We start from the raw sequence: 24,092 nt of genomic DNA on the forward strand, positions 1-24,092 counted from the left end.
GTACAATGCACATTACATTCATTACACAGCCCTTCTAGGACGGACTGTAGAGATTTTCTGTATCGTTTGCCTTATTTTTAGATAAGAAATCTGTTCTGACACAGTGAAAGTGGTTTAACTTACCTTGTTCCTATGTGATTGAACCTGTACGCCTCAGTTTTAATCAATACACCTGTTTAAACCAGCTGCAGAACTGCCTGCAAAAAAATCTGAGTTCACCTTTTATATTATAACAACTAAAGTTAATGTTTTTAACAGATATACTCTTACGCCTCTTTACAAGTACACTATAGTGTGTCTTTAAAGCACTTTTTGAGGCTAAGCAGGCGGACTTACAGTGTTCATATGAATTATTTTCTGCAGGTGTTGCACATTTTGTGAATCCACACAATATGATCCTTTTTCCATGTTTGCCAAATAAGGCTCTTATCCCAAGGGCAAACATGATGACATACACACAGGCAGTCCCATCTACTCCCTCTGTGTATAGTATTGTGATATTCCACTATAAAATAAAGCCTCAGTCAGCACTTTACTCTAAATTCAGCCACCAGCAGCAGCTGGTGTGGATGCAGCTACGGCAGGCCAGCAGGGACAAACTCCACATTAAAGCAGCTCCAGATGAAATATGAAGCATCTTAATCGTATCTGGATCTACTGAATGTCTTATCTTGTTAACAACAACCGCAGATGATATATGAGGTGAACTTCATCTAACCAGGAGCCAGAAGCCTGAATGTCTGTATAATTATCAACACTCTGAAATACAAGGTGACCTCGTCTTGAACGAGTGCAGCCTCCTGATTCACTGTGTAAGCGAGCCTGCAATGAAAAATATAAAGTGCATTGCATCTTATCGGTTTCCATCACCTTGAATCATTATATCTTTAGAAACAGAGGCATGAGGTTCAGTTCAGTCTGGAGAAAGATATCTCAGCAACAGAGTTACATAAAACCGTGTGTTCCTGCAACTAAAAAGATAAATCCTAAAGTTTCTGGAGCACATTTGTGGTAGAAATCTTATTATGTTGGACTCTCCAAGAGCTTTTTTATTCAAAATATCATCTTTGCATTGAAGATATCCACTGGAAAGATTCTCCAAAGTAAATTGCTTAATTATCAAAATAGAAAAAAAAAAACCCTTAATATTGAAAGTAACTTAGGAAATAATTCTTCTCCTCCAGGTCGACCAAAATGCCAGAGAAGAGTTCAATCTGACATCTGATGGAGAATTCAACGCTATCAAGTCGCTGGTGTTGGGCAAAGTGCACGGTAAGTGAGGAGGCAGTGAGCGCAGAGACTAGGCTTTTTTCTTTTTTTTTTTTAATCTAGAGAGCGTTCATTTGAATAAAAGCTTTAATATGTTTGGACTCATCTGTCACACAGCGTAGGAAGAGCTAGAAGATGGATGATATTTCCATAATATTTGAAGCCACATTCATCCCTCTGTCTCTAATTCAAACTAGATGAGACAAAGAAAAGGATCAAATTGAGAATATCATTGTGTTGATTAGTAAAGTTCATTGATTATGAAGTTAGACATGGTAGCTACAGTGTGTCACTGCTAACGAACACTCATTCAAGCATTTCATTTTTTTTTTTAAGTTAACAAGAAAAACATTTGAGTTTGTGGATCTTTATTCAACTGAGTATTATTGCATGAAAATAATGGTCAAAATATGTAGAAACTCAAATCATTACATGTGTATAACAATTATTTAAGTTTATTTATTTATCATAAGTTTGGGGGGAAAAAATGATGATAAGTTCTTCAAAGTTAAGTTGTTGACGTAAATATTTGGTTGTAATTTGTTTTCCTAAAAGTTTTGAACTTACATGTGAGCTTGTCTAAGTCAGAGATGTGGACTTTAATCCTCGAGTCACTGTTGTGATGACCTGCAACTTAATTTGACAGAAAATAAATTACTTGAGACTCGTTAAAGACTCTGGACTTGACTTGAGATATGATGACTTATCAAACCCTGAAAAACAAACAAACAAACAAACAAAAAACATGTTGTTTGCTTCCTGAACTTGTGTTATTGACTCCACTTTCACTTTACCTGTTATGGCTCCAGTAAGCTGTCAGAACAAATCTTGCAGAGCTTGATGCATAATTGATCAGTTGCTGTAAATACGGCGTGTTGCACCTTTCGCTTTCCATCATAACAAGGAGAGATAAAAGCCGAGAAACATGTTAGACAGCTTCCAGAAGCCTCCGTCAGTAAAGATGTGTTTAGCTTCAGCGGGTGAGTGCAGGCGACAGTTAAACCAGAACTGAGCTTTACGCTGACGCACCTGCACAGACTTTAATCCTGTAAGAAAAACCGGCACCTCTGGGAGAGCTAAAAAAACACATCCTGATTGAGCTCCTCGAGAAGGACCTCTAACAGATTCAGGGGTGAGACAGTAATTGGCTCTGTCATGACTTATTCATGTTCTCTTTGAGATATAAGCTGTTAATAACAACGATGGAGCCGAGAGGCTTCAGGCTGCAGTCACAGCTCTGTGGTAAGACAGAGGAGCAGAAACCGCTCTGTCAGTTTGAAACGGAAACAAACCGATTATAAGAAGTGGAACTCAGGTCTGCTGTCTGGTTCAGCTTTCATTAGAGGCATGCATCAGGTGTCACCAGGTAACGATCAGAATATAATGAATAATTCTGCACGGATACAAAGTATGTCTAGAGGTGTTCTGTGTTGGATTTCTGTGAGTGTTTTTTGCGTTTTGTTTTGTTTAATTCAACTCTAATAACCAAGCGTAGGCAAAGAAACTAGTGTGTTTCCACCTGTGTGTGGGTTTGTGTTCACGTAAACCTATAAAACAGTGGACTTTGCAGACGTAACACTCACTAACAGGGGACCTGAAAGCAAAAGTCCCCGGTTGGCTTTCAGGTCCCCTGTTAGTATGTCTAGAAGTGTTATGTGTCGGATTTCTGTGAGTGTTTTTTGTGTTTTGCTTTGTTTAATTAAACTCTAGTTAAAGAAACTCCTGTATTTCCATCTGTGTGTGCGTTCACGTAAACCTATAAAACAGTGGACGTAACATTCATTAACAGAGGACCTGAAGGCCAACCAGGGACCTTAAAAAATGTCCCCAGTTGGCTTTCAGGTCCCACTGACTTGCCTTGAATCATGCTAAAATCATGTCTAAAGCCTGCTGGTTTTTTGTTTTCATCCTAGATAATAAAGACATTTTATGTGTGTTATGCACATTATGTGTGTTATGCAGTACACTAAATAAAAAATATGGTAATTCTTTACAATAACTGTCAATAGTAGCATAATCAACTGCTAATAAATGCATAATAAAGGATGTAAAGATACAGAAAAGCTTCGTAGAGGTTAACTTTTACATAATAAGTACATTAGTTTAAATTCAAAAAGGGGAATTCTGGTATTTTTGAACCTGGGTCCTACATTCTGTATGTTCTGGTATGTAAATTAATTCTCACCAGACTTTTACAGTCCAGAGATCGCCTCAGTTGGCAGCTGTCTAACTTCAACAGTCTCAGTTAAATCCACTAAAAGTGCTTGTTTTTTTTCCCACTGACAGGCTGAAGTTGTTGTCTGACAAGATTACAGAAACGATTTATACTGAGAGAAACCTTTTATTAAATGATAAGATCTGTTTTGTTGCCAGAAACGCATGTCTCGTTCAAGAAGAGGTCTCGGTTTCAGTCATGCCACCACTCAATATCCAGACATGATTTTGATTTTTATGCTATTTTCACTGTCGTCTTCCTGCAACAGCTCATCTCTTGTAAGATTGTAGAGCCTTAAACAAGACTTGTTTCCCTCTACAAGCATCTTATGTCAACTAAAGCGTATGAAAAAGACTTTAATATAATGCATGAACAAAAACTGATTAGTTTGCATAGGTTTAATAAAATTTCAGAAGATTCTGATTGCACATGTGGGTGTTCATTATTTTTGATTTCTTCATTTCCTGAGATTTCTACCCCGTTAATGCTGGAAAATATAATTATTTACAGTTTGGATTACAAATTATTTTTAAAAAAAAGATCTGTAGTGACAACAAAATGTGTCTTTGGCAGGTTTCCTTTCACCGTGTCAGACACTGGTTTCTGCCCTAAACACCCAACATCTGTTAGAGTCTATTGTCAAATGACTCAAAACAACTGAATGTTCAATAATACTAAATCCATTTGTCAAAGCAAACCATGCATACCACATATCACAGGGAGTAACTAAGACAAATTCTCCCAAGAGATCTTTGTATTTTTGGATGTAAGGCTGCAGTGTGGTGTAACCGGGCTCAGTGTGTTTTAACCCCGTCATGTCAGAAAGTGACCGGTCCTCCCCTCTGTCAAACCAGAGCAGGCAGAGAGTCAGATCAGGATCAGAAAAGCAGAAGGAAAGTGGATTTTTCTGTCGTTTTCCTGCCAACCCCGTCATCCATCAGCCTAACTAATGGACCCGGAAGGAATACAGAGAGACGGAGAGGGAGAGGGAGGTGATGGAGTAACGAGTGTCTTGGCTGAGAGGAGCTTACAGGCGGCTGTAATGTTTCCTGCCGCTCTCATCAACATGCAGATGTGTCGTGGTAAAAAAAAGCCACCTCTCGTGTTATTGATGCAGCTGTTTATGGCGGTGATGTCAGCGCTCACAGCTGCTGTTTACACGGCCGTGAACGAGTGGAGGTGAAGGATGAGCTGATGGGACTCGAGTCAATAAAGTGAACAGATAGAGGTGAGAGTGCACATCTGTCTGGAGGAGCGATGGACGCAGACAGGAAGCTGAGTCATTGACGGTCTGCCTGCTGCATTGAGCGCGTGTGATGATCATTAGAGTCAATGTGCAGCCGCTATTGTCCCACTGTGATAACAGGGGAATGTGAAGCAGAGTCAATGAAGCTGTCAGTGTGTGCCGTGATGTTTATTGGGCCGAGAGAGAACAGCCTCTTAAAGAAAGGTTAAAAGTTCAGTCACCAGAGAAATAAAGGTTTCTTTCAGAGCTCTGTAACAATTAAAACTTCCAGTTAGTTAATTCGTTAAGGTTTAATGGTCAAGGTTAGATACAGATACACATGAGACCTTCTGTCAGTGCTCTGCGTTAATTTCTAATTACTGTATGTTGGTGCACGCCAACATATTTAGCTGAGCAGCAGAAGAGAAGATTTTGGCTTTGAAAATACAATCTTTTTTCAAATTGATGTTGGATCTCTGGGCTTCAAGAGAGTTCGATCACGCCACACCAGATGTATGCAGCCTTTTTATGTTTGTTTTTTCAGCTTTATTACATATTAAAAAAAAAAAAAAAAAGATGGCACAATGTTGAAACTCCAGAAAACTTCACCCGACTTTTTCCATCTGCATTTTTTTCTTGAACTTCTTTTATCCTATCTTCCTCAGCCGTACAGTTGATAAGGGAGAGGAAAGAAGATTGAAAATCAGGACTGTATTGTTAGGAAACTCTCTGGTTTTAATAATCAGACCCATTTTAAAACATTACAAGAGCAGACAAGAGCAGCACTGCATTTTTTATGTCAATCCTGCTGAATTAGTCAAAGCTTCTTCTTCTTCTTCTTCTTCTCCTCCCTCCAGAGTCTGATGATTTGGATCCAGACCTGGCCAGACTGGCGTCTCTCGGTTTCACCGGCTGTCTGTCGGTGGTCAGCTTCAACTCCATCAGCCCTCTGAAAGCCGCTCTGCTCCACCCGGACACCAGCCCCGTCATCATCACCGGACCTTTACTTCAGTCCAGCTGCGGCTCCTCGGCTTCAGCCAATCCCTACGCAGCGGAGAACACGCACCACCTGTCAGGTAGGAGAGGGAAGGAGTCAGTATGTGGGATTAAAGTTTTACTCGACAAACAGCTGAAGTCTTGTGAGACTTGATGTGCTGATAGTTTAAAGGATGCAGTGTGAGAGGAGGTGCTGGGTTTATAAGTCTGTATTGAGTTGACAGCTTGAAAGAAATTTTGAATCGATCTTGTGGCTGTGGGCAGGTGAAGTTTGAGCGCACTGGGGAAAGAGGCGAAAACAATATTTTTTTTTTAGGATTTACTGATTTTCTGGGTTCCTGCCACGCTGGCTAGTTCGACAAGCAGACTCTCTCCCTGCCGACTTTTCTTATGTATTCATTTTTAATTTCTTGCTGATGCAGCTGTTTGTGTTGTTTGCCAGTTTATTGAACTGTTGTCAGAGGTAGGCCAAAGTTTTTTTGGACCTTCAGGCCTTCAGGCATAAACAAGATCGGATTACCAACCAGGTAGTGAAGGCAACTTCCCCGAGGCAGCAAACACAAATTGAACTAATTACACATCTATTAGGTAGCTTTCACAACTATATCAGCCACAATAGGTTCTTAGGTTTTTACAGTTTCTTGTCATTCTTACATGGTGGATGTTCATGATCATTAAAATCGCCACGAAAAAAAAGTTTTTTTGGCCACTTGTCAACCCAGCATTGACATATTATTACCTTTTAAGTTGGTATGGGAAACCAGGGAGGTTGTGTTCGTGCCCGTGTCCATGTGTTGGTTGGTTTCAGAAGGAATTATACAAAAAGTACTCAGTGGATATTTACAAAGCTTCGATGGAAGATGGATCTCAGCTCACAATAGACCTCATTAACTTTTGGTGCAGATGACCTTTTACCTCTTTTTTTTGGTCTCCACCAACTCCTGAAGGAAAATATCTGACTCTTTTGACAGTTTTTATTCTGCAGCTGAAAATGCCTCTCTGAGAAGAGTTGCAGCCAGACGGCAAAGCGAAAGAGCCAAATCTTAATGTAAAGCTCCATAAAGCTGGAGGGAGCTGCAGATTCAGTGATAATTCTCTGCAGGCTCAACACTTTTCACATTGTCACATTGGTTTCACATTGTCATGTGATACATCATCATAAAAACATTGATTAAAGTCACTGCAAGTACTCTGAAAACCTGCAATCAGGGGGCAATGTTGCCTCAGATGGCTGTGAAGTTGGTTGATCACTTATATCGATACATAATGATTCTGAATAATTCTGACTATTTTTAAAGGCTTGATCGCAAGAGAGAAATCAATGTTGTTGTTTTTTAAAGCGATATTTAAAGTTTACTTCAGTCATTTTGCTGTACTCTGCTGCTAGCCAAGAAGATTTCACCTCGTTGTCGTGAGTTGTCATGTTTTTGTCCTCTTATTTTAAATATCACTGCACCTCTCTTCCTCCTAAATGCCCAAACAATTGCTAGCACTTGTTCAACATTATGCTAGGTGTGTCATAGCATGTTGTCAAAAAAGGCAGACAGAACAAATACAAGAATTAAACGTTGATGCATGCATAGAAATCTGTACATTTCCTTTGTTTTCCCCTGTGTGTGTGTGGGTCATTCCTAGCTGCTGTCTCAAACTGTATAAGAAGCTCATTAAGTGTGTTCACACCTTGTTGAGGCGCGTCGTGACAACATGCTTGATGAGATCATTAATTTGGACCACAGAGGGGAGTTTCCAGCAGCGTTTCTTCTCCTCCTGTCTTGTTTTCACTCAGCTTCATGCAGCTTTAATAGAGTCCTCTGGAGAGCTGCTGCTGTATTTCCTGTCTGCTGTGAATGATGAGACTCTGATGTTGTTTCTGAATTTCTCTCCTCGTCTCTCCCTCTCTTTTCTATTCTGACCTTTTTTTTCCCCCCCCTCCACATAATTTCTTCTTTTTACGTTACTCTTCTCGACATCTCATCTTCTCATTCTTGGTGCCCTTTTTGTTTGTTCGTTTTTCATCCTCCTAACGTTCACTCCTTCTGGCTTCTCTCTCTTCTCTGCTGTAGACCAGTCTGGCTCAGTGGGTTCAGGTCAGCCTTTAGTCAATGCCATCAGGACCGACTCGGCTCTGATTGGAGGTACTGAACTGTTTCGCCATCTTTCACTGCACTGAAAACTGTTCCATCTTATTTTTATTATGTCTGATATTTCCTAACTTTCAGAGTCAGAGATTACGCTCAATATTTTATTGATGAAAAAGATATTCTGCGAAAATCCAGCAAAGGTGTTCCATCAAAAGTTTTTGGGCAAATTTCTTCCCCTCTTCTCCAGACACATTGATTAAAAGTGAAGATTTATCGCCACAAGCGAATAAAAAAAAGAGTGAGTCAAAAGTCTTACTGCGTGTCCATTAAGTCTCTGAACTCATAAACCTCCGCTGATGTAGAAACTTCTCTTCAAATACAAAACTGAAAGTAATACAGTATGAAATTGATTTCAGCTGGATTTTAGAATTCCGATTAGTCAAAACTTTCTCTCCGAATAATGAAATGTGCCGAACAGAAGAGTCCAGCTGAGTCCAAATGTGTGACTCTCTGCTCGCTGCCTGTTGAAGTTAGATTAGTAGAACAAACCAGGCTGCAGAGTGAAAGAGCTCAAATACCCAGAGGAGGCAAAGAGATGGACAGAAATCATGTTTCGACTTCACAGTAGTTTCACAAAGCTCTCTGACTAAAGTCCACCGTGATAGATTTACTCAGCGTGTCAGCCAGCATGGAAGACTGTCCAGGACTCAGAGAGATGAACAAATATAAAACTGTCACAGCTGAGTTACAATATGGACTCTGCTCAGCTGGTTTGTCAGACAGGTTTGTACGTCCACCTCAGTATGTTGGTAAAACTTTACAAACTACTATTACTAACTACGTCCAAAGCTCTTATTTTGTAGAAATGTGCTTCCCCACCTTCCTAACAGCTTTACCATTTACTTCATTTCAAATTAAAATCTGTTTTCAGAGATTTTTAGTTAATCTCAATCTTCTCATCAAGTTCATAATAAGAAACCAAATATATTCCCGTCGATGTCCTCCACTCTGCAGGCCTCATAGCGGTGGTGATCTTTGTGGTCGTGACCGGCCTGGCGATAACGGCCAGATTCCTCTACCGGAGAAAAGAGACGTACCGAAACCAGGAAGTGAAGGGAGTCAATCAGGACGACAGCCCGGATTTCGCTTTCAACAACCAGGCCGACCCTCAGAACACCTCCAGTGAAAACCCAAAGGAGTATTTCATTTAACCGGATGTCCGATGTCCTGATGAACTGGAGGGTGCAGACAAGGGGGGGCGTCCTGTCAGGCCTCAGGACTTTAAACTGCACTCAGAGCCACTCAGAGACTTTGCCGGCTGAAGTGGCTCCACAGAACATGGAAAGCAAAAACAGAACAATTCACACAGTTTTGTCTTTTACTGTATATAATGTATATACTGATGCAAACAGGCAACAGTGCTGGACTTACAAGATGTTGATATTTGTTTTCAGAAACTGTACATATTCAAAAATGTAAATGTGGAAGTAATGTCTGCAGCAATCTCTAATTAATGTTGCCCTGTCATATTGAAAGGTTGCAAATGCTCTTGAGTGCAACACATTTTTGCTTTTGCGGGTTAATTGAACGTATTCAAACACTTCATTTCAGTGATTCAGGGAGATTGGAATCGTGACTACAGTCTGATGCACTTTTCTGTGAGGATAATGAATGTTTGCTTCAGTAGAAGTGGAAATGTTTGACCTGTAATTAGGCCCTCAGGAAGAGCACTTCTGTAGGAGTTTGTGTTGGTGGTGTGTTCATTTGTAAAGCCTTTTTGTTTTGTGCTGTAGAACCCCAATCGCCAGAATAAATGTTGGCAATGTACATTTCTGCAAATCACAGACGTGTTGAAACTTAACACTTAGTCATGTTACAACTTTATGTTTTCTTAGGTTCAGTTTTCAATTTCATGTTGTGACGAGGCTGTGCTCATGTTCTGGTTAGGGTACAAAAACCACTTGGTTGGGGTTAGGAAAACTTTGACATGTTTCGTTTAAATTTTGCACCTACAAATAATAAAAATGCCCTGCTGAACATTTGTCTCTCATTAGAAATATCCAGTGGTGTCAAGCTTACAAATGTTAAGAGCAGTGGTCTCTCACTACCATAAAAAATGATCTCTTTTTAAGAATATCTATTGATTTCCCTCCTACAAATGTTGAAACACCACCCAGAACAGAATAGAATTAAAAATATTGCACTTGTATCTCGAATAATGGTCCCTCACTAGAAATATCCAGTGGTTTCAAGCTTACAAATGCTGGAATGGCATTGAGAACAGTGGTCTCTTCCTACCTCAAATTGGTCTCTCATTAAGAACATCTATTGGTTTTGTCCTTACAAATGTGGGAATGCCCTCGTGAACAGTGGCCTGTCATTAAAAATACCCAGTATTTTCAATCTTATAAATGTTGATCGCCATCTCTAACAGTGGTCTCTTGCCCTCTCTAACAGTGGTCTCTCGTCATCTTCATTAGTGGTTTCTGATGACGACTACCTGCTGGTCTTGCCATGTGGAACAGCATTCCCACGATATCTCTATCGGCAGTCTCTCACCATCTCTAACAGCGGTCTCTCGCCATCTTCATTTGTGGTTTGTCATTACGACTATCTGCCGGTCTCACAATCTCGAACAGCGATCTCTCACCATCTCAAAAACAGTGGTATTTCAGCTCCACAAACAGTGGTCTCTCGGCATCTTCATTAGTGGTTTCTCATTACGACTATCTGCTGGTCTTGCCATCTCCAACAGTGGCCTCTTGCTATCTTCATTAGTGGTTTCTGATTAAGACTATCTGCTGGTTTCACAATCTCGAACAGCGGTCTCTCACCATCTCAAAAACAGTGGTGTTTCAGCTCCGCAAACAGTGGTCTCTCGGCATCTTCATTAGTGGTTTCTCATTACGACTGTCTGCTGGTCGCGCCATCTCAGTTGTCTCTCACCATCTCAAACAGTGGTCTCTTGCTATCTTCATTAGTGGTTTCTGATTAAGACTGTCCGCTGGTCTCGCCATCTCTAACAGCGGTATCTCACTGCCTCGAAAACAGTGGTTTCTCTCTGTCTCGAAAACAGAGGTCTCTCGCCATTGCAAACAGTGGTATTTCACCACCTCAGTGGTCTGTCTGCATCCCGTGGTTTCACATTAACAATATCTATTAGTTTCACCTTTACATGTGGTGAAACGCTGTCTTGAAGCGTGGCGTCTCGCTTGGCAACCATCTCACCTCGCCGTCACGCCACCACCAACCCTAACCCAACATAGACGGATTGATATGATGCACCAATGTAACATATCCATGGTTTATAAAAACATGCAGTGCCAACATTTTATTCTGGCGACGGGGCTTTGCCGTGTGCTTTGGAGTGAAAGTATGAACTCCGTAGAGCCTCTGAACCTCCTGTAGGGGAAACCTTGGTGAGCTTGTGCACTTGTCAGAGCCCTCACAGCCTGTACACATCCTCCAGACACCGGCGTGTTGTTTGATGATTTCTCGGCATCATGAATTTTCATGAGTGATTTTCTTCCAGCATCTTTGTGCTACCACAGAATTCTGGTGTTAACAAGTGGCATCTTCAAAGTCAACATGGTCTTGCTCACTCCAATCACGCACATCGCCACGAGCACACTGGTGCTGTTGGAGAGTTGGTACCCTGCAGTCTGGCAGCTACTGGTCAAGAGACTTGGAGACCTTTCATACGTTTCTGCTTTATTTTCTTCCTCTTATGCTTTTCTTTTCGTTCTTCAATTCTCTCCATCGTGACATGAAAGCACAACAGAAGGAGGCAGGAAAAAGTCTATCCGTGAGCAGTGAACGTGTCTAGTTTAGTTCTATACTTTGCAAGTTTTTCTATGGAGGCTTGTACAGGTTGTTCGCTCTATTATAAAAGTTTTCTCCTTCCCCGCTGAATGCCGCCTGCTGGGAGCGTCCTCTCCCAGCTCTCTAAAAGTCTCTGAACAGGAAAGCTTTTAACACTGACAGCAGCACACACACTGTATAACACTGTGGCTGTCTGTCACCTCGCTCGCTGCACGCAGAGACGGTTAATGTCTTTTTTTGAAATGCTAATCTGCTTCGGTCTGACAGGTGGGTTGTAACTCGATGAGAAGCAGGGAGATGATCAGAATGAGACGGGAAGATAATATGAGAGGAAGCGTAAAGCAACCTGATATTAACACTTGAAAATGAAGCAACCCCCCCCATGTGTTAATTTAGCTTGTGTGTAAAGAGCACTGCTGATGGAGGGAGGATAGGAAGCAGAAAGAGCATCGACAGCAGCTGTTTATCAAACACACACCACCGTTCTCTCTGCAAGACCCCGAAGCACAGATGGGATTTTAATGACAAAAGTTGCTAAAACTCCAAAGTGCCGTGTTTATCTCATGGATTTCTTTATTCCCCACCTCACGAACAGCTGAAGCCACACTATGTTGCCTCTGCCCACATCCTTGAATCCAGAGAGTTCATCCTCTGGTGAAGAAGACGTAGTGACCGTCCTCCATCCTGCGGCAGAGCCGACTGCAGTGCAGAACTTGATTGCTGAGTGGAATTCAGCGAGGCTACCTTGAGCGCCGCTGGAGGACACTACATAAATGTTTAACATTTGAATTTTTCAGACCGTGTCGACTGAAGTTGCAGTGCAACCTGCAAACCAGCAGGAAATACACACTTGACCTTCAGCTCCAGTATATAGTGCCGCTTCGTGCAACAACTTTAATGTTTTTCCAACCGTTTTCCAGCAACGGAACGAGAATATCAACAGTTTTACATTTCAACCTCCTTATTTTAACATTTTGGTTAAAGCCTGGTCACAACAGAAAGTAACAAGACAAAATTAATCCACAAATCTTCATGAAATATTTTATTCTAGAGGCCTGGTGTCATTGGGACTGATCACATGGCTACTTGTACCGTTTACTTGTCCCTGGTATTTTGCTCTTTGGATTGAACAACACAATACATTTTTTTATGAAAGGAAAGGTAGAAAAACACTGTCCAGGGTAATGAGCTTGATAACTGCTTGTTACAATAACTGTCACTTAGCAGGTTTGTTGGCTTGGCTGCTAATGGGACCATATGTTCGCTCACTGTATTGTATTATTTACTGTTCTTTGCATTATGTGTGCCTCCTCCTGTTTCAGAACTACCTGCTTGCTTAAAATTCGCAAAAAAAAATTGCTTTGCCCCTTTGAAATCCACTTAACTGGGAGAAACTGATTGTTTTAATTGCTGGTGAGACCCGGCTTAAGTATAAGGCGATATTCTTCAATTTCTTTACTGTCGTCAAATCCCACGCAAAAGACACAAAAACAAACAATTAATCCCCCGTAAGTGTTGTCTGTGTAGCCTAATGTAGCTTATTCCTCTGTGTAGAGCTACATTAGTGCCAAGACGACAAAATGTGTATTAATCCGCTGCTGAAAATAGTCCCCAGTAAAAGCGCTGTTTACTCATGTCTGCGTGACATTTGCTGAAAACGACAGTGTGCAGCTGTTTTAGGAAATTATTAAGCATTATTTAAAATTGAAGCTTTTGTTTTTAATAGCTGCATCTTCAGTGTGAACCTTTAAAACTGATGAACAAGTTGTTTAATTTCTCTTCTTCTCGTGGGATTTGTTGACAGGAAGAGAAAACATAGAATATTTGTTGCCTTTTCCTTCAAAGACTGATTTTTTTTTAACAGTGCAGTTTCTTTCTGACAGTGCGTTGGTTTAGAGTTTGTTCAGTGTAAATGTGGTTTTTGGTGAATAACAGTTCTGAGTGTGAGTGACATAACATGAAAATACCCCAATTTAAACCATATTCTGGTTTGTTTTGGATGTCAACAAAATCCTGTTTGATGAAAATAATAAAAGGATCTTGTTTTTCACTGTAGCTGGAGGTTTTTCTTCTTTACAGTCGAATCACCAGATGAATAAACGTAAGCAGAAAGCCGAGATTGCGCCTGTGAACCGATTCTGTTCTCACATTTACGCGTCGGAAGGAACAGAAAGCTGACATGTGTCTATACAACCAAATCAAAGAAAACCCACATTTGTTGAAGACGGATCAAAACCACTGAGCTCTTTTATTCTTTTAGTCAATTAAGCTGACACACAGCAAAGACGTCGCCCCCCCCCCACCAACAACCACGACAATTTACATACATTTGCATCTTTCAGCCGCGCTGTGGGAGGATACACATCTGTCAGCGCTGACGGTTCTGACGGCTGTGAACATTCAAAACCAGAGAAGAGGGAAATATGTAAAGCTGCGACGCATCCAGGAGCAGAGGGGATATCAAAGTGATTCTCCGTGAAGAGCCACTTAGCCTCTCTGACTGTTTAAACACTCACGACGCCCGAGATGATTCAAGCGCCTCAGATCACGATCCCCGCGCGATTCATTTAAATCGCGTTGGTTGGTTGCCGTCAGAGACGAGCTGATCGCTGACATCTTCAGCATCATCGTCGCTGATATCAAAGAAGACTTCAACATCACAAGGGTCAATTAATCCGCTGCCAACTGGAATCTAAATGATGTGATGAAAGATTGAGTCTCATCTGTAGTCAGCGCGGCGAACTGTACAGTTAATGTGTTTGATTAGGATGATAAATACCACCGAGACGCAGCTCCGCTTCTTCCTCGAGAAGAACTTGAATATATCATTCAGGGTAACCTTTGAAAAAAACCTTTGATGTGCTGAATCAACACTTCACATCTGCGATGGCATTCAGGCAGCTCATGAGTTTTAATGTAGCTCACTTCTTTGTATTTTCATACGATTCACATCGTGGTCAAAGGTGCAAAGCTGTTTGAGAAGTCTGTGCTGCCAGTTTATAGATAATAATGCCGTGCTGTACTTTATATGCTACTTTTAAACCTTTCTTTAAACTACATTTGAGTGTTAAAAAGGTCAGCGAGGACCACAGATCAAGGATTTTTGTGCCTTATTTAAAACAGATTGTATATTTCTGCTCGTAGAATACAAATACTGTACTCTATGACTGTAATGAACAATAAATAAATGAAGAGGACAATCTGAAATACATTTAAAAAAAAAAAAACTGTGCGAAATACATAAATGAACAGTTTGTAGGATGAACTGAAGACGTTATTAAAACTCTTTCTGTGTTGTCACCACCGCCAGCATTATTTGAGTTTTGACAACTGCTTAAAAATTACATGATGATTTATTTCTGTATTACTTATTTATTCAGCCTGGAAGTGATTACTTGTCCTCCATTTTCAGAAACAAAAGAAAAGGCATAGCAGCTATTGTTGTCATCAGAGGAACAGTCACTTCTCTCTCTAGTCATTTAACCTAAACAACAATTGTGCCGGCCTCAAAAAAACAGTCTATTCATTGTCGTGCACGTTTTTGTTTTTTTTCTGACGATCATGAGAACATGACAACAGAAATTACTTTGTCGTCACAAGACAAGAAGAAACCTCCAGAAAGACTCCGCCTGCTTCAGCCGCTCTCATCAACATGCACCTCCGTCCTGCTACAACCACTCTCAGCCGCCTCCGTCATCCGAAACAGCCAGTAATACAGCCGCACGCAGCTGTAATTACAGTTTTTTAAAGCTGCTGTTTACACGGCTGAGAAGGAACAGAGGTGAATAATTGAAGGGTTTCAGTCACTAAAATTGTCCACATTGCCAGGAGGAGGAATCAATCTGCCGTCCTGACGGAGAGAGAAAGGATGGATGATGATGATGGAGGTTTCTGGATTCATGCTTCACTCTGCGGCAACATCAGGCTTCATTGTTGTCTCTTAATGTGACTTATAGATCGAGCTGACCCCGAAGAGACCTGATAACGTTTGAATTATTCATCCGCATGGAGGTGGCGCTGTAGTAGCTCCGGCAGCTGTGGGTGATTCTGAAAGCCTCCACCTCATCGCCTGCTGTGACACCACCGTAAAACAAATCTATGAATGCGTATTCCTGCTGATATGAGGTGATACAGTGATGAAACTCCTGCTGAGTGGCACCTGCTAACTCGTCGCTGTACATTCAACAGGCGTCGTCGAAGAACAAGCGTTAAATCTGTAGAAACGAGGGTTTCGTCATACATTCAGAGAGCTCCGCCGCTTTAATCACTCCGGTAAGGGAAGATCAGTCGACTCCTCGAACGGAGCTGAAATTAATGAACACACTGAGGCAGTTTTTTAAGTACTCGGCATTAGCCGCCGGCTCCGTAATCATCTTGATATTAATGCGCTGAATCATATTTTAAAGGATTAAGATTAAGATCCACTTTTTTTTCCCCCCCCTCGAGTGTTGGAAGGAGGAACGAGATTAAGCCGAACAAATAGAATCACTGCGGCCGAGATGAGTTTAAAGCCTCCTCATGCAGACTGTAATGTTATTGCATTATGGTGATGCAGTAACTTACATTTCCCTTCTTAAATTTGTCTTTATGTCTCATATCGGGATGTCTTCGGGGTGACGGCTCTCAGTGGCACCGAGCGAACAGCGTAAATTGATTCTTGACACAGTTGTTTTGTTTGAAATAGTCCTGAACAGACAAAAATTACACAGTATACAGTATTCAGAACATCACGCCGCTCGTCCTGCGGCGCTGATATTACTGTTGGAAATGATTCTCCTCTGTATAACACAGAATTCACCGTATGCCAACTCCAAGTGTCAGCGCTGAGGCTCGAATCAAATCCCGCTCCGGTGTTCTCCGCGGGTGGAGGTGGGAGGAATAATCACCTGTTTTGCACCTGTGGGTGGACGGAGTGACAGGTAGAGAAGGCGTTCGAAGAAAAGGCTGGAAACACTGCTGCCCATCGAGGTGGCAAGAGGGACGAGATGCTTTCAGACACCGATGTTACCGCGGCTAACAAAAGCCCCAAAAGTCCCGCCTGAAGTTGAAGCACAAGAAACAAGGACTTAAGGAGTCATATTTAAAGCTTTTGAGTGGCACATTTGAGTCAAGGCTCTGTGGAAATGTAGGCTCGCTTGTTGGGAAAAGAAGCGATGCTAAACAGCACCCGGTCCTCCAGTGTCAGATTATCGATGTGATCTGACAGATTAATACTGTTTCCTGCGTGGGCATCACGCTACTCCCACTTCTGCTCTTCACGGCGTCAAAGGTCACAGATCTCGCAGAGTTTCACTGACTTTAGCTCAGGAAAACCTCCTCCCAGCTGTTGTCAGGGGAGAACGTGAAGATATTAGAGGATCTCGTCTCATTACACAGCAGCACAGTAACAGTGGAGATTCTCCCCGCTCCGACTTGAAGCCCTCCATGTTTTGTCGTACCGCTCTGTCGGAGGGAAAAGATCTCCTCTCTCGCAGCAGGCTGCTGGTAATTATCCAGCCCACCTACGGTTTATAATCTGAGTTGCTGTGGAGATACGTCTCGCTGCAGAGTTTTGAATTCAAACAGAAGAGTAATGAGTTTGTCCTGCTAATTACCAGCCCACCTACAGCATGAAGCAGAGAGCCGAGTCGGTCCAGTATCGCCGCTCTCCTCTCGTCTTTCATTCATCAGCTGGAGATCTAATGAACGCACTTCATCGCTTTCGCGCGTGGGCTTGTTAATTTGGAAGATCAGACGTTTGACACAGACGCCTCGACTGAACAGCTCATTACAATCAATTAACATTCCTGAAAGCTTTATCCCTGACTAGATCTCAAAGGACCAGTAAAATGTCTGTTTCTGCAGCTTTGATGCTGTACGAAAAAACCTGCCTACACCCACCAACATCAGCATCCAATCACCTCTCAGGTGACTCCTGGATATTTATTGGACGTGATGTAAACGTGACACCTGAGGTAGACACCCCATTTCCTGGAATGAGGCATGTTGAACCTCCAGTCGTTGGTCCGTAGGAAGTTATCGATCTCACTCAAATATCAGTCAGTCCCATGACTTCAGCTCTCTTTTGCCGAGTGTAGGGAGAAAACTGGATGCTAACAAGGGATGCTAACGTTTGGAATATAAATCTGCAGGTGTTTTGTTTACTTGCTCTAAGGAGGCACAAGTAGAAATGTGCCATTTCATTCTCCGAGGTTGCTGCTCACGTCCCCCACTGATTGCCTCCTTTAGATAGAGTCAGAAATCACCTGCTGAGGTTATGAAACCAGGTGAACCACTGGGGTTTAGATGAAATGACCTGAATGCGAGTTGGAACACAGGATTTTCTCAGAAGTCCTCATCACTGCACGGCCATCTGGTTGCAGTTGTACATCAGCAGCGCATCTCTGTAAAAGATGAACTATGACCCAGCGAAACAAAGATGTCCCCTCTGAATGTATCTCAAGGGAGTGATGTGACTAGAAGCTTTCCAGCAGAGCAGAAGAGCGTCAACAGTCAGTGGATACCCAAGTAACGATATCCAGGCCAAGACTTCCCATCCTGTGCACCGGGACTTGAGATGTGAGAAAGTGCGTAGTCTTGCTCTCCACACGGACTGCTGACGTGCATATACAACCACAATTCATTTAAATGTGATTGGTCGGTACTAGTCTGATGCCCGATGGACTTCAAACAGGAACTAGGATGCTTTGAATACAGAAACCCGAGGCAAGAGAGGAGGTGAGGACGAAGATTAGCAACAAAATCACTGTGCAGGTACCGTTGCAGTCGGGTTGTTGTACACCAGAACTTCTTCCTGAATGAAATAGGACGGACTTGTCTCCCTGTACCTTCCCCGCTGCAATACTCCCGTGGTGAACCTCGTATTTCTCTGTCTGACCCTGTTTTCACTTTCCCACCTCGTTCTCCACAACAAACCCACCTGGCACCATCAGAGCGCTGCCCTGAAGCTACAACTTCCCCGTGAAATAAATCAATTCAGAGGCTCAGGAACCCATTTCCGTGTGAATGGGCCGTAATGACTTTTGCAACGGTATAACGCCACACATCCTGCTTTGGTTGTTTGTGCTTGTCAGGGAAAATGTAAAAATGGGTCATTTATGCAACAACAAGCTTCGCCACAACAGCAGCAGATGATTTGAGGCGAACGCAGGTGCAGGACGGCGCTGATACAAAAGACGGGATTGTGTAAATGTTTCTGTCCTAAAAATCCGCAAACATGAGGTGCATTCAGAAACTATTTATAGAGCCTCCTCTGCATGAAACCCAAGATTTAATCAACAGAGAATCGACTCCCAGAGTCTTCACTCTCTATCAGATTCAAGTCTTTACCTGCTTATCAGAGGGTTTTAAAGCTGGCAGGGGTTTTCTGGAGACAAAAGATCTTAATTAATAGTCGAAGGCCCGCACCTTCTTCCTCTTCCTCACAGCTCTCCACCTGTCCGATAACAGCGTGCAGAGAGGAAACTGAAAAATGTTTCGTGAAAATCAATTTATTACTGGATAGCGAGGCTGGAAGGTGGCTCGGCCGTGATAACTGATATGTATCGGGGTGAGCGCTGACTCCTCTGTGTGGAGGCAGACAGGGAGGAGAATCTGGAAATGTTTCAGGGGAGAGACGAGCGCGAGGATAATCCTTTAAAAAGTACACGTCGTCTGCAGGCAGCCATGTTTAAAAAGTTGTCCTCCACTGCTGTTATTTCTCGTCACAGATTAGCTCTGTTTCTCCAGGGACTGTTATTTTTTTCCATTAGAGATTAGACCACTGCTATCTCCTATTAAGAAGGAAAGGTTGGGAGAGTCAAGGTGCTCTTAAACCGAAGCTGTGAGACTACAGAGCAATCTGATGAAATATTCTTTGCAGACTCAGAGAAGCTATCAGTCTTTTTCTTTTCATCGGCTTCTACCCTCCTCTGTCTGTCTTTTTTCTTCCCTCCACCCTCTTCGATCTGTTTTCTCCGTCAGAACAGTCAGTCAGTCAGTCGGTCAGAGCCTGCCGACGGGCACCGTGCAGAAATTCAAGATTTGCATGGAGCAAAAATTCTGTCAAACAACCGTCCTCAGCAGCGTTCATTCAGACACTTCTGACAGGCAACAACAGCTTCGGCTGGTCATGATTGACTGCACAATAAACTCCTCAGAGAAACACATCGGCTGCCGTCAGAAGCTGGATACGTGTAAACAATGAATAATCAGCTAGATAATACCCAGAAATCGAACTGTCTGAAGCAATTGTAGTTTGGAAAGAGTCACGCTCAGTTAACCTGAAAATTGTGAGACAGTTGCGTAACCAGCAGTGTCCTTTCGTTAAAGCGATGACTGCTGATGTTCAAGGAACGTGTCTGCCAAACTGTTATCTCACTGATATGATCAACTAACAGCTGGATGAAACACAGGAATGAAAGTGTTGCCTGTGTGGATGAAGAGCACAATAAGCTCTACGAAGTTCGGTCTAATCGTGCAAGCAAAATGCAGTCGTAGCGAGGAACACGATCAGCTTTCTCCATCACACTAGGAAGTATTTGCGTGCAGAATATCACATGAGATATCAGACAGTTTCTGAAGCACTTTGTTTGAGGCATGCTGTGGCCTTCAACTTCAAGTTTTGGGACTGTGTTACTGACCTACATTACTGTCCAAATTATGGCACTACAGCATAATACACTACTAAACACATTTTTTTGCACTGGGTATTGACCCCAAGTCCCCAGAACCATGAAAGATCTCGTAAGTGTGATCATGCCAAGTGTTTTGTTACCAAACCAGATTTCAGCGACAGTATTTACTCATTATAAACCATACATTTGTACAACATGCATGCATAAAGAAATAACGTGTAAAAATCCCAGGAGAGATTCACAAATGTGTGGTTGCTGTGTAGCATTGACAACATTCGCTACCTGTCAACAAGATGCCCTCAGACTTTCCCACCTGTCTCACATCCACCAGCTCACCTGTCTTTACTCTCCCCTGCAGTAAATGATAGACTCATCTCCTCTTATTTGTACCCCAAACCTCAACCTGAACCTGATCACTCCACTTCTTTTTTAGTTGCCTTTTCCCGACCCGCTCACCTGTCATGCACCTTTTGGATGGTGTTTGTCTGGACTGCCATCCTCTGAGACCTGGATGGAGGATGAGTCTCAGTCCAGAATAGACTCCATTAACTTTTGGCGTGGATCCCCATAAAGGACGGATCCAGACAAGCGTTTTTTTCTTGCAACACTGGAACTTTTATTGACATTTCTGTTTAATTGTCAGGGGATAATTCTTGAGGGACTAAAATCAAATATGTGCTCATATCTATGATTCAGTCGAGTGGCCTTGGCAGTGGAATTCATTCTACTGAGCGCCAGGATGCATTTGTCAAACTCAACCTTACAAACTCTGGCTGTCAGTAGGCTTGTTTTGCACATTTGGGCGATCATTCAACATCTAGGCTGTGTTTTTGGTTGTGAGGTTTTCTGTCAAACATTAGCAGGCATCTCAAAATATGTCAAAATGTGAAAGGAAAAAGGGAATAATAAAATGAACACAGCCTTTTTTTTTTTTTTTTAAGAAGGCAAATTGTTCCAGCCTTGAGAAATTGCTGCTCTGCTGCAAGAAGCACCAATTTCTTGTTTGCAGCCTCAGTTCATTTAAGGCATCAGCTCCCTCAGCTCTGTTATAATGTAATGTAATTTGGAAAAAAGATGCCTCCAGATGCCAATTTTCTCATGATCGCCCTAAATGACTTGGACTCCGTCGAGGCGAAATGCAACGTGCCCGACTCAGTTTCGAGTTTTTAAGATGGTTATGGAAATTGCCCGTGTTTTCAATCATATATAATCATCCCGGTAAGAAGCCTCCATTCTCCTCCAGGGATCACCTAAGCTGTGCCATTACAGTCGATATCATGAGGATTGCTGCTGCTAAAGTCTCTCATTTGCCCCGTGGCACACCTCCCATTACACTCAGCTACAGGCTGACATTTACAGAAGCCGCCTATTTGTTGTTATCTCACACACAGAGATGGTAAAGCTATTTTCTGCTCAGCGGGGGGGGGGACCTCAGTCTCATTCTCTCTCTAATGACTGTCTCTGATTTTTTCTTTTTTGTCTTTTTCTCAATTTTCAATTTGCGCCTGTGTTCAGAAGTCATTGTCAGTCTGTCAGTGTTCGACTTCGTCAACTTTTTCTTTTCTTTTTTGCACACTAATTTCACAAGATTAAAAGGGTTTCGAAGTCAATATGAAATGACACTCAAAGCAGCAGCAGCAGCAGCAGCAGCCGCCGCACATATTGATCAATTTGGTTTCAATTTACCTTTAATCCAGGTGACAGGCAGAGAACAAAGATGCTCTGACACTCGCCTGGCGGGGTGTCGATAGACGGTATTACCGTGACATCTGGTGTGTGTTTCTGCTGCCTGATAAGACGCTCAGAAAAAAGATTTATTAAGCCAAGCTGCAGGAGGAACTATACTCTGCAAATGTGACCACAAATCTCTGAGGTAAACACTTTATTTTTTATGGGATTTATACGTCCAACCCTCCGCAGAGTGAAGTAGATTATGGTCAAGCGTCGCTGGAATCATTAGCGTGTTCCCAGGCATGCAGATGCGTTAAAAAGGGCAATGTATTCACCCAGCGACAGGAAAAGGAGAAATGATCTAAAGCCAGTTAAATGCCTTCTAAAAGGAACATGAATAATTTATTTTCCCAAATAGATCTATTTAACCTAACATAGCTTCTCTGTATTTATTTGTTTGCTCACACAGTGAGCAGCAGAGCTGAGATAGAGCTGACAGCTGCACTTTAATTTCCCCACCGGGCAGATTTTGGTTTGAGAAAGCATCGCTCTCTTTTCTTTTCATTTATTGTTTCATAATGTCGGCGTTGTGAAGCCCCTTGCGAGACTTGCAGCCTTGATTAAAGGCCGTTCAAATGAAACTGACTTGACTTGTAGGAAAGTAAAATGCGTGGTTAAACGCTGCGCCAGGCCGGATGGTAAATTGTTTAATCAATAAGTAGAAAATAACAACAGAAAACAGCCTAAATCACAGTTGGGCTGCAGCAACAAGATGCATCCAATCCCCCCACTATGAGACCTTTTGCCTTAACCCTGAACGCCTCATTGAAATTCTGGAGTCAGTTTGTGGATATTAGTGAGGAATCTTCTCCACATACCAAGAGACAAACTGAAGGTTAAGAGCGAGGAAGCAAGCAGCTGTGATTGAACGCTCCATCCAGAGAAAAAGCTGAAATCACTGCTGTTAATCTTCTTGTCCCTCTGGTATCATTCAGTGTAAAGCACCAAAGAAAAGCTGAGCACACTGTCTGCAATAACCCCAACATTATGGGCTGCTTTATTAAAACAGAGAAATTAGAATATTTCAGACCCTCACTGCTGGTTGGAGCCAAAATCAGAGACCTTTAAAAGATTATGTTCAGTTTTTATGTCAAGCATCTTTCACACAGCACCATCACCGTGAACAGTTGGTATTGAATGTTTCTGCAAACCACAGATGTGGTAAATTTGAACATTTCCTACATATCATATCAACATTTCAACCATTACTATCATATTAACATTTGGATTACAGTGACACCATTTTATTGTTTTGGTTCTTTGTGATGACGCACCTTAAAACAGGAAACAGCAGAAAGCAGCAGATCAACAGACATCCAGAAAACTCGTTTTAAATAGTCCTAATCAATAACATTTGCAGCAAGGTAAAGGCTGCAGTGTGCCTCCTTGTCTATATATCTTGTCTACTTCGTCGCCACTGGGGTAGGCGTAAACATGTGACATGATGTGAAGCACAAAGTTCAGCGTGAACACTGAAGCAGGTCGAATTTGTCTTCAAAATAAGAGCTTCACATTGCATCCCATTGGAGTTTAGAACTGGGATCTTAGCGGGGGGGGGGGGGCTTTTAATTTGAAAACTCAGAGCTGACTGAACGATGTTCAGGTGCCGAGATGGATGAAAAAAAGACTTTCCACCTGATTATTTCCATCAGTCGATCGGAGTCATGTGACGTGGGAGTGAACACGAATGTTCCCCGTTAAAATAAAAGTAAAAACCACCACATGTAAGAAGGTTGTGAAAGGGTTTTTAATGATTTGTCTTGTTTGTTTGTTCCGGCCGTTGGGAGCATTTTCTTTGTACGGTGCATTTAGTAACACTTTCCACCCACTGATATCCTCACTTTGCCTTGTGGTTATTGCACGACTAGGGCCAGGAAAAAGTCAACACACTAAGATTAAATCAAAGAATAATTAATTTCATTTGAACTTACTGAAAAGTACACACAACATACCATGCTATACGTAAAGCACGAGATGTTTATGTGACGGACAAGCCTGTTAAGCACAGGAACTCGCAGTAAGGTGTGTAAATGAATGATGACACATTCCTCAAACTGAAGAAATGAGACCATTAACGTCAGATCACTTTTGTACCTGCTTTGTAATTATCGCCACCTACACTTTTTTTTATTTTCAGA

At 42.1% G+C, this 24,092-nt stretch overlaps 1 protein-coding gene across 2 annotated transcripts in view; it reads left to right on the top strand.

The window, feature by feature from the left end:
- The window catches only part of LOC119011853 (contactin-associated protein-like 4), a 97,565-nt gene extending 83,926 nt beyond the window's left edge, over positions 1-13,639 (top strand). The window contains exons 21-24 of one of the 2 annotated variants that reach the window (XM_037085283.1): positions 1,185-1,272; positions 5,567-5,785; positions 7,769-7,840; positions 8,801-13,639. In XM_037085283.1, the coding sequence (XP_036941178.1) occupies positions 1,185-1,272; positions 5,567-5,785; positions 7,769-7,840; positions 8,801-8,997 (576 nt within the window). In that variant the 3' untranslated portion in view covers positions 8,998-13,639. The remainder of the gene's footprint in view (positions 1-1,184; positions 1,273-5,566; positions 5,786-7,768; positions 7,841-8,800) is intronic. The other variant, XM_037085284.1, reaches the window with a different exon arrangement.
- Positions 13,640-24,092: the final 10,453 nt, after the last annotated feature.

This window comes from Acanthopagrus latus, chromosome 21, assembly GCF_904848185.1.
Source record: "Acanthopagrus latus isolate v.2019 chromosome 21, fAcaLat1.1, whole genome shotgun sequence".
NCBI classification, from domain to species: domain Eukaryota; kingdom Metazoa; phylum Chordata; class Actinopteri; order Spariformes; family Sparidae; genus Acanthopagrus; species Acanthopagrus latus.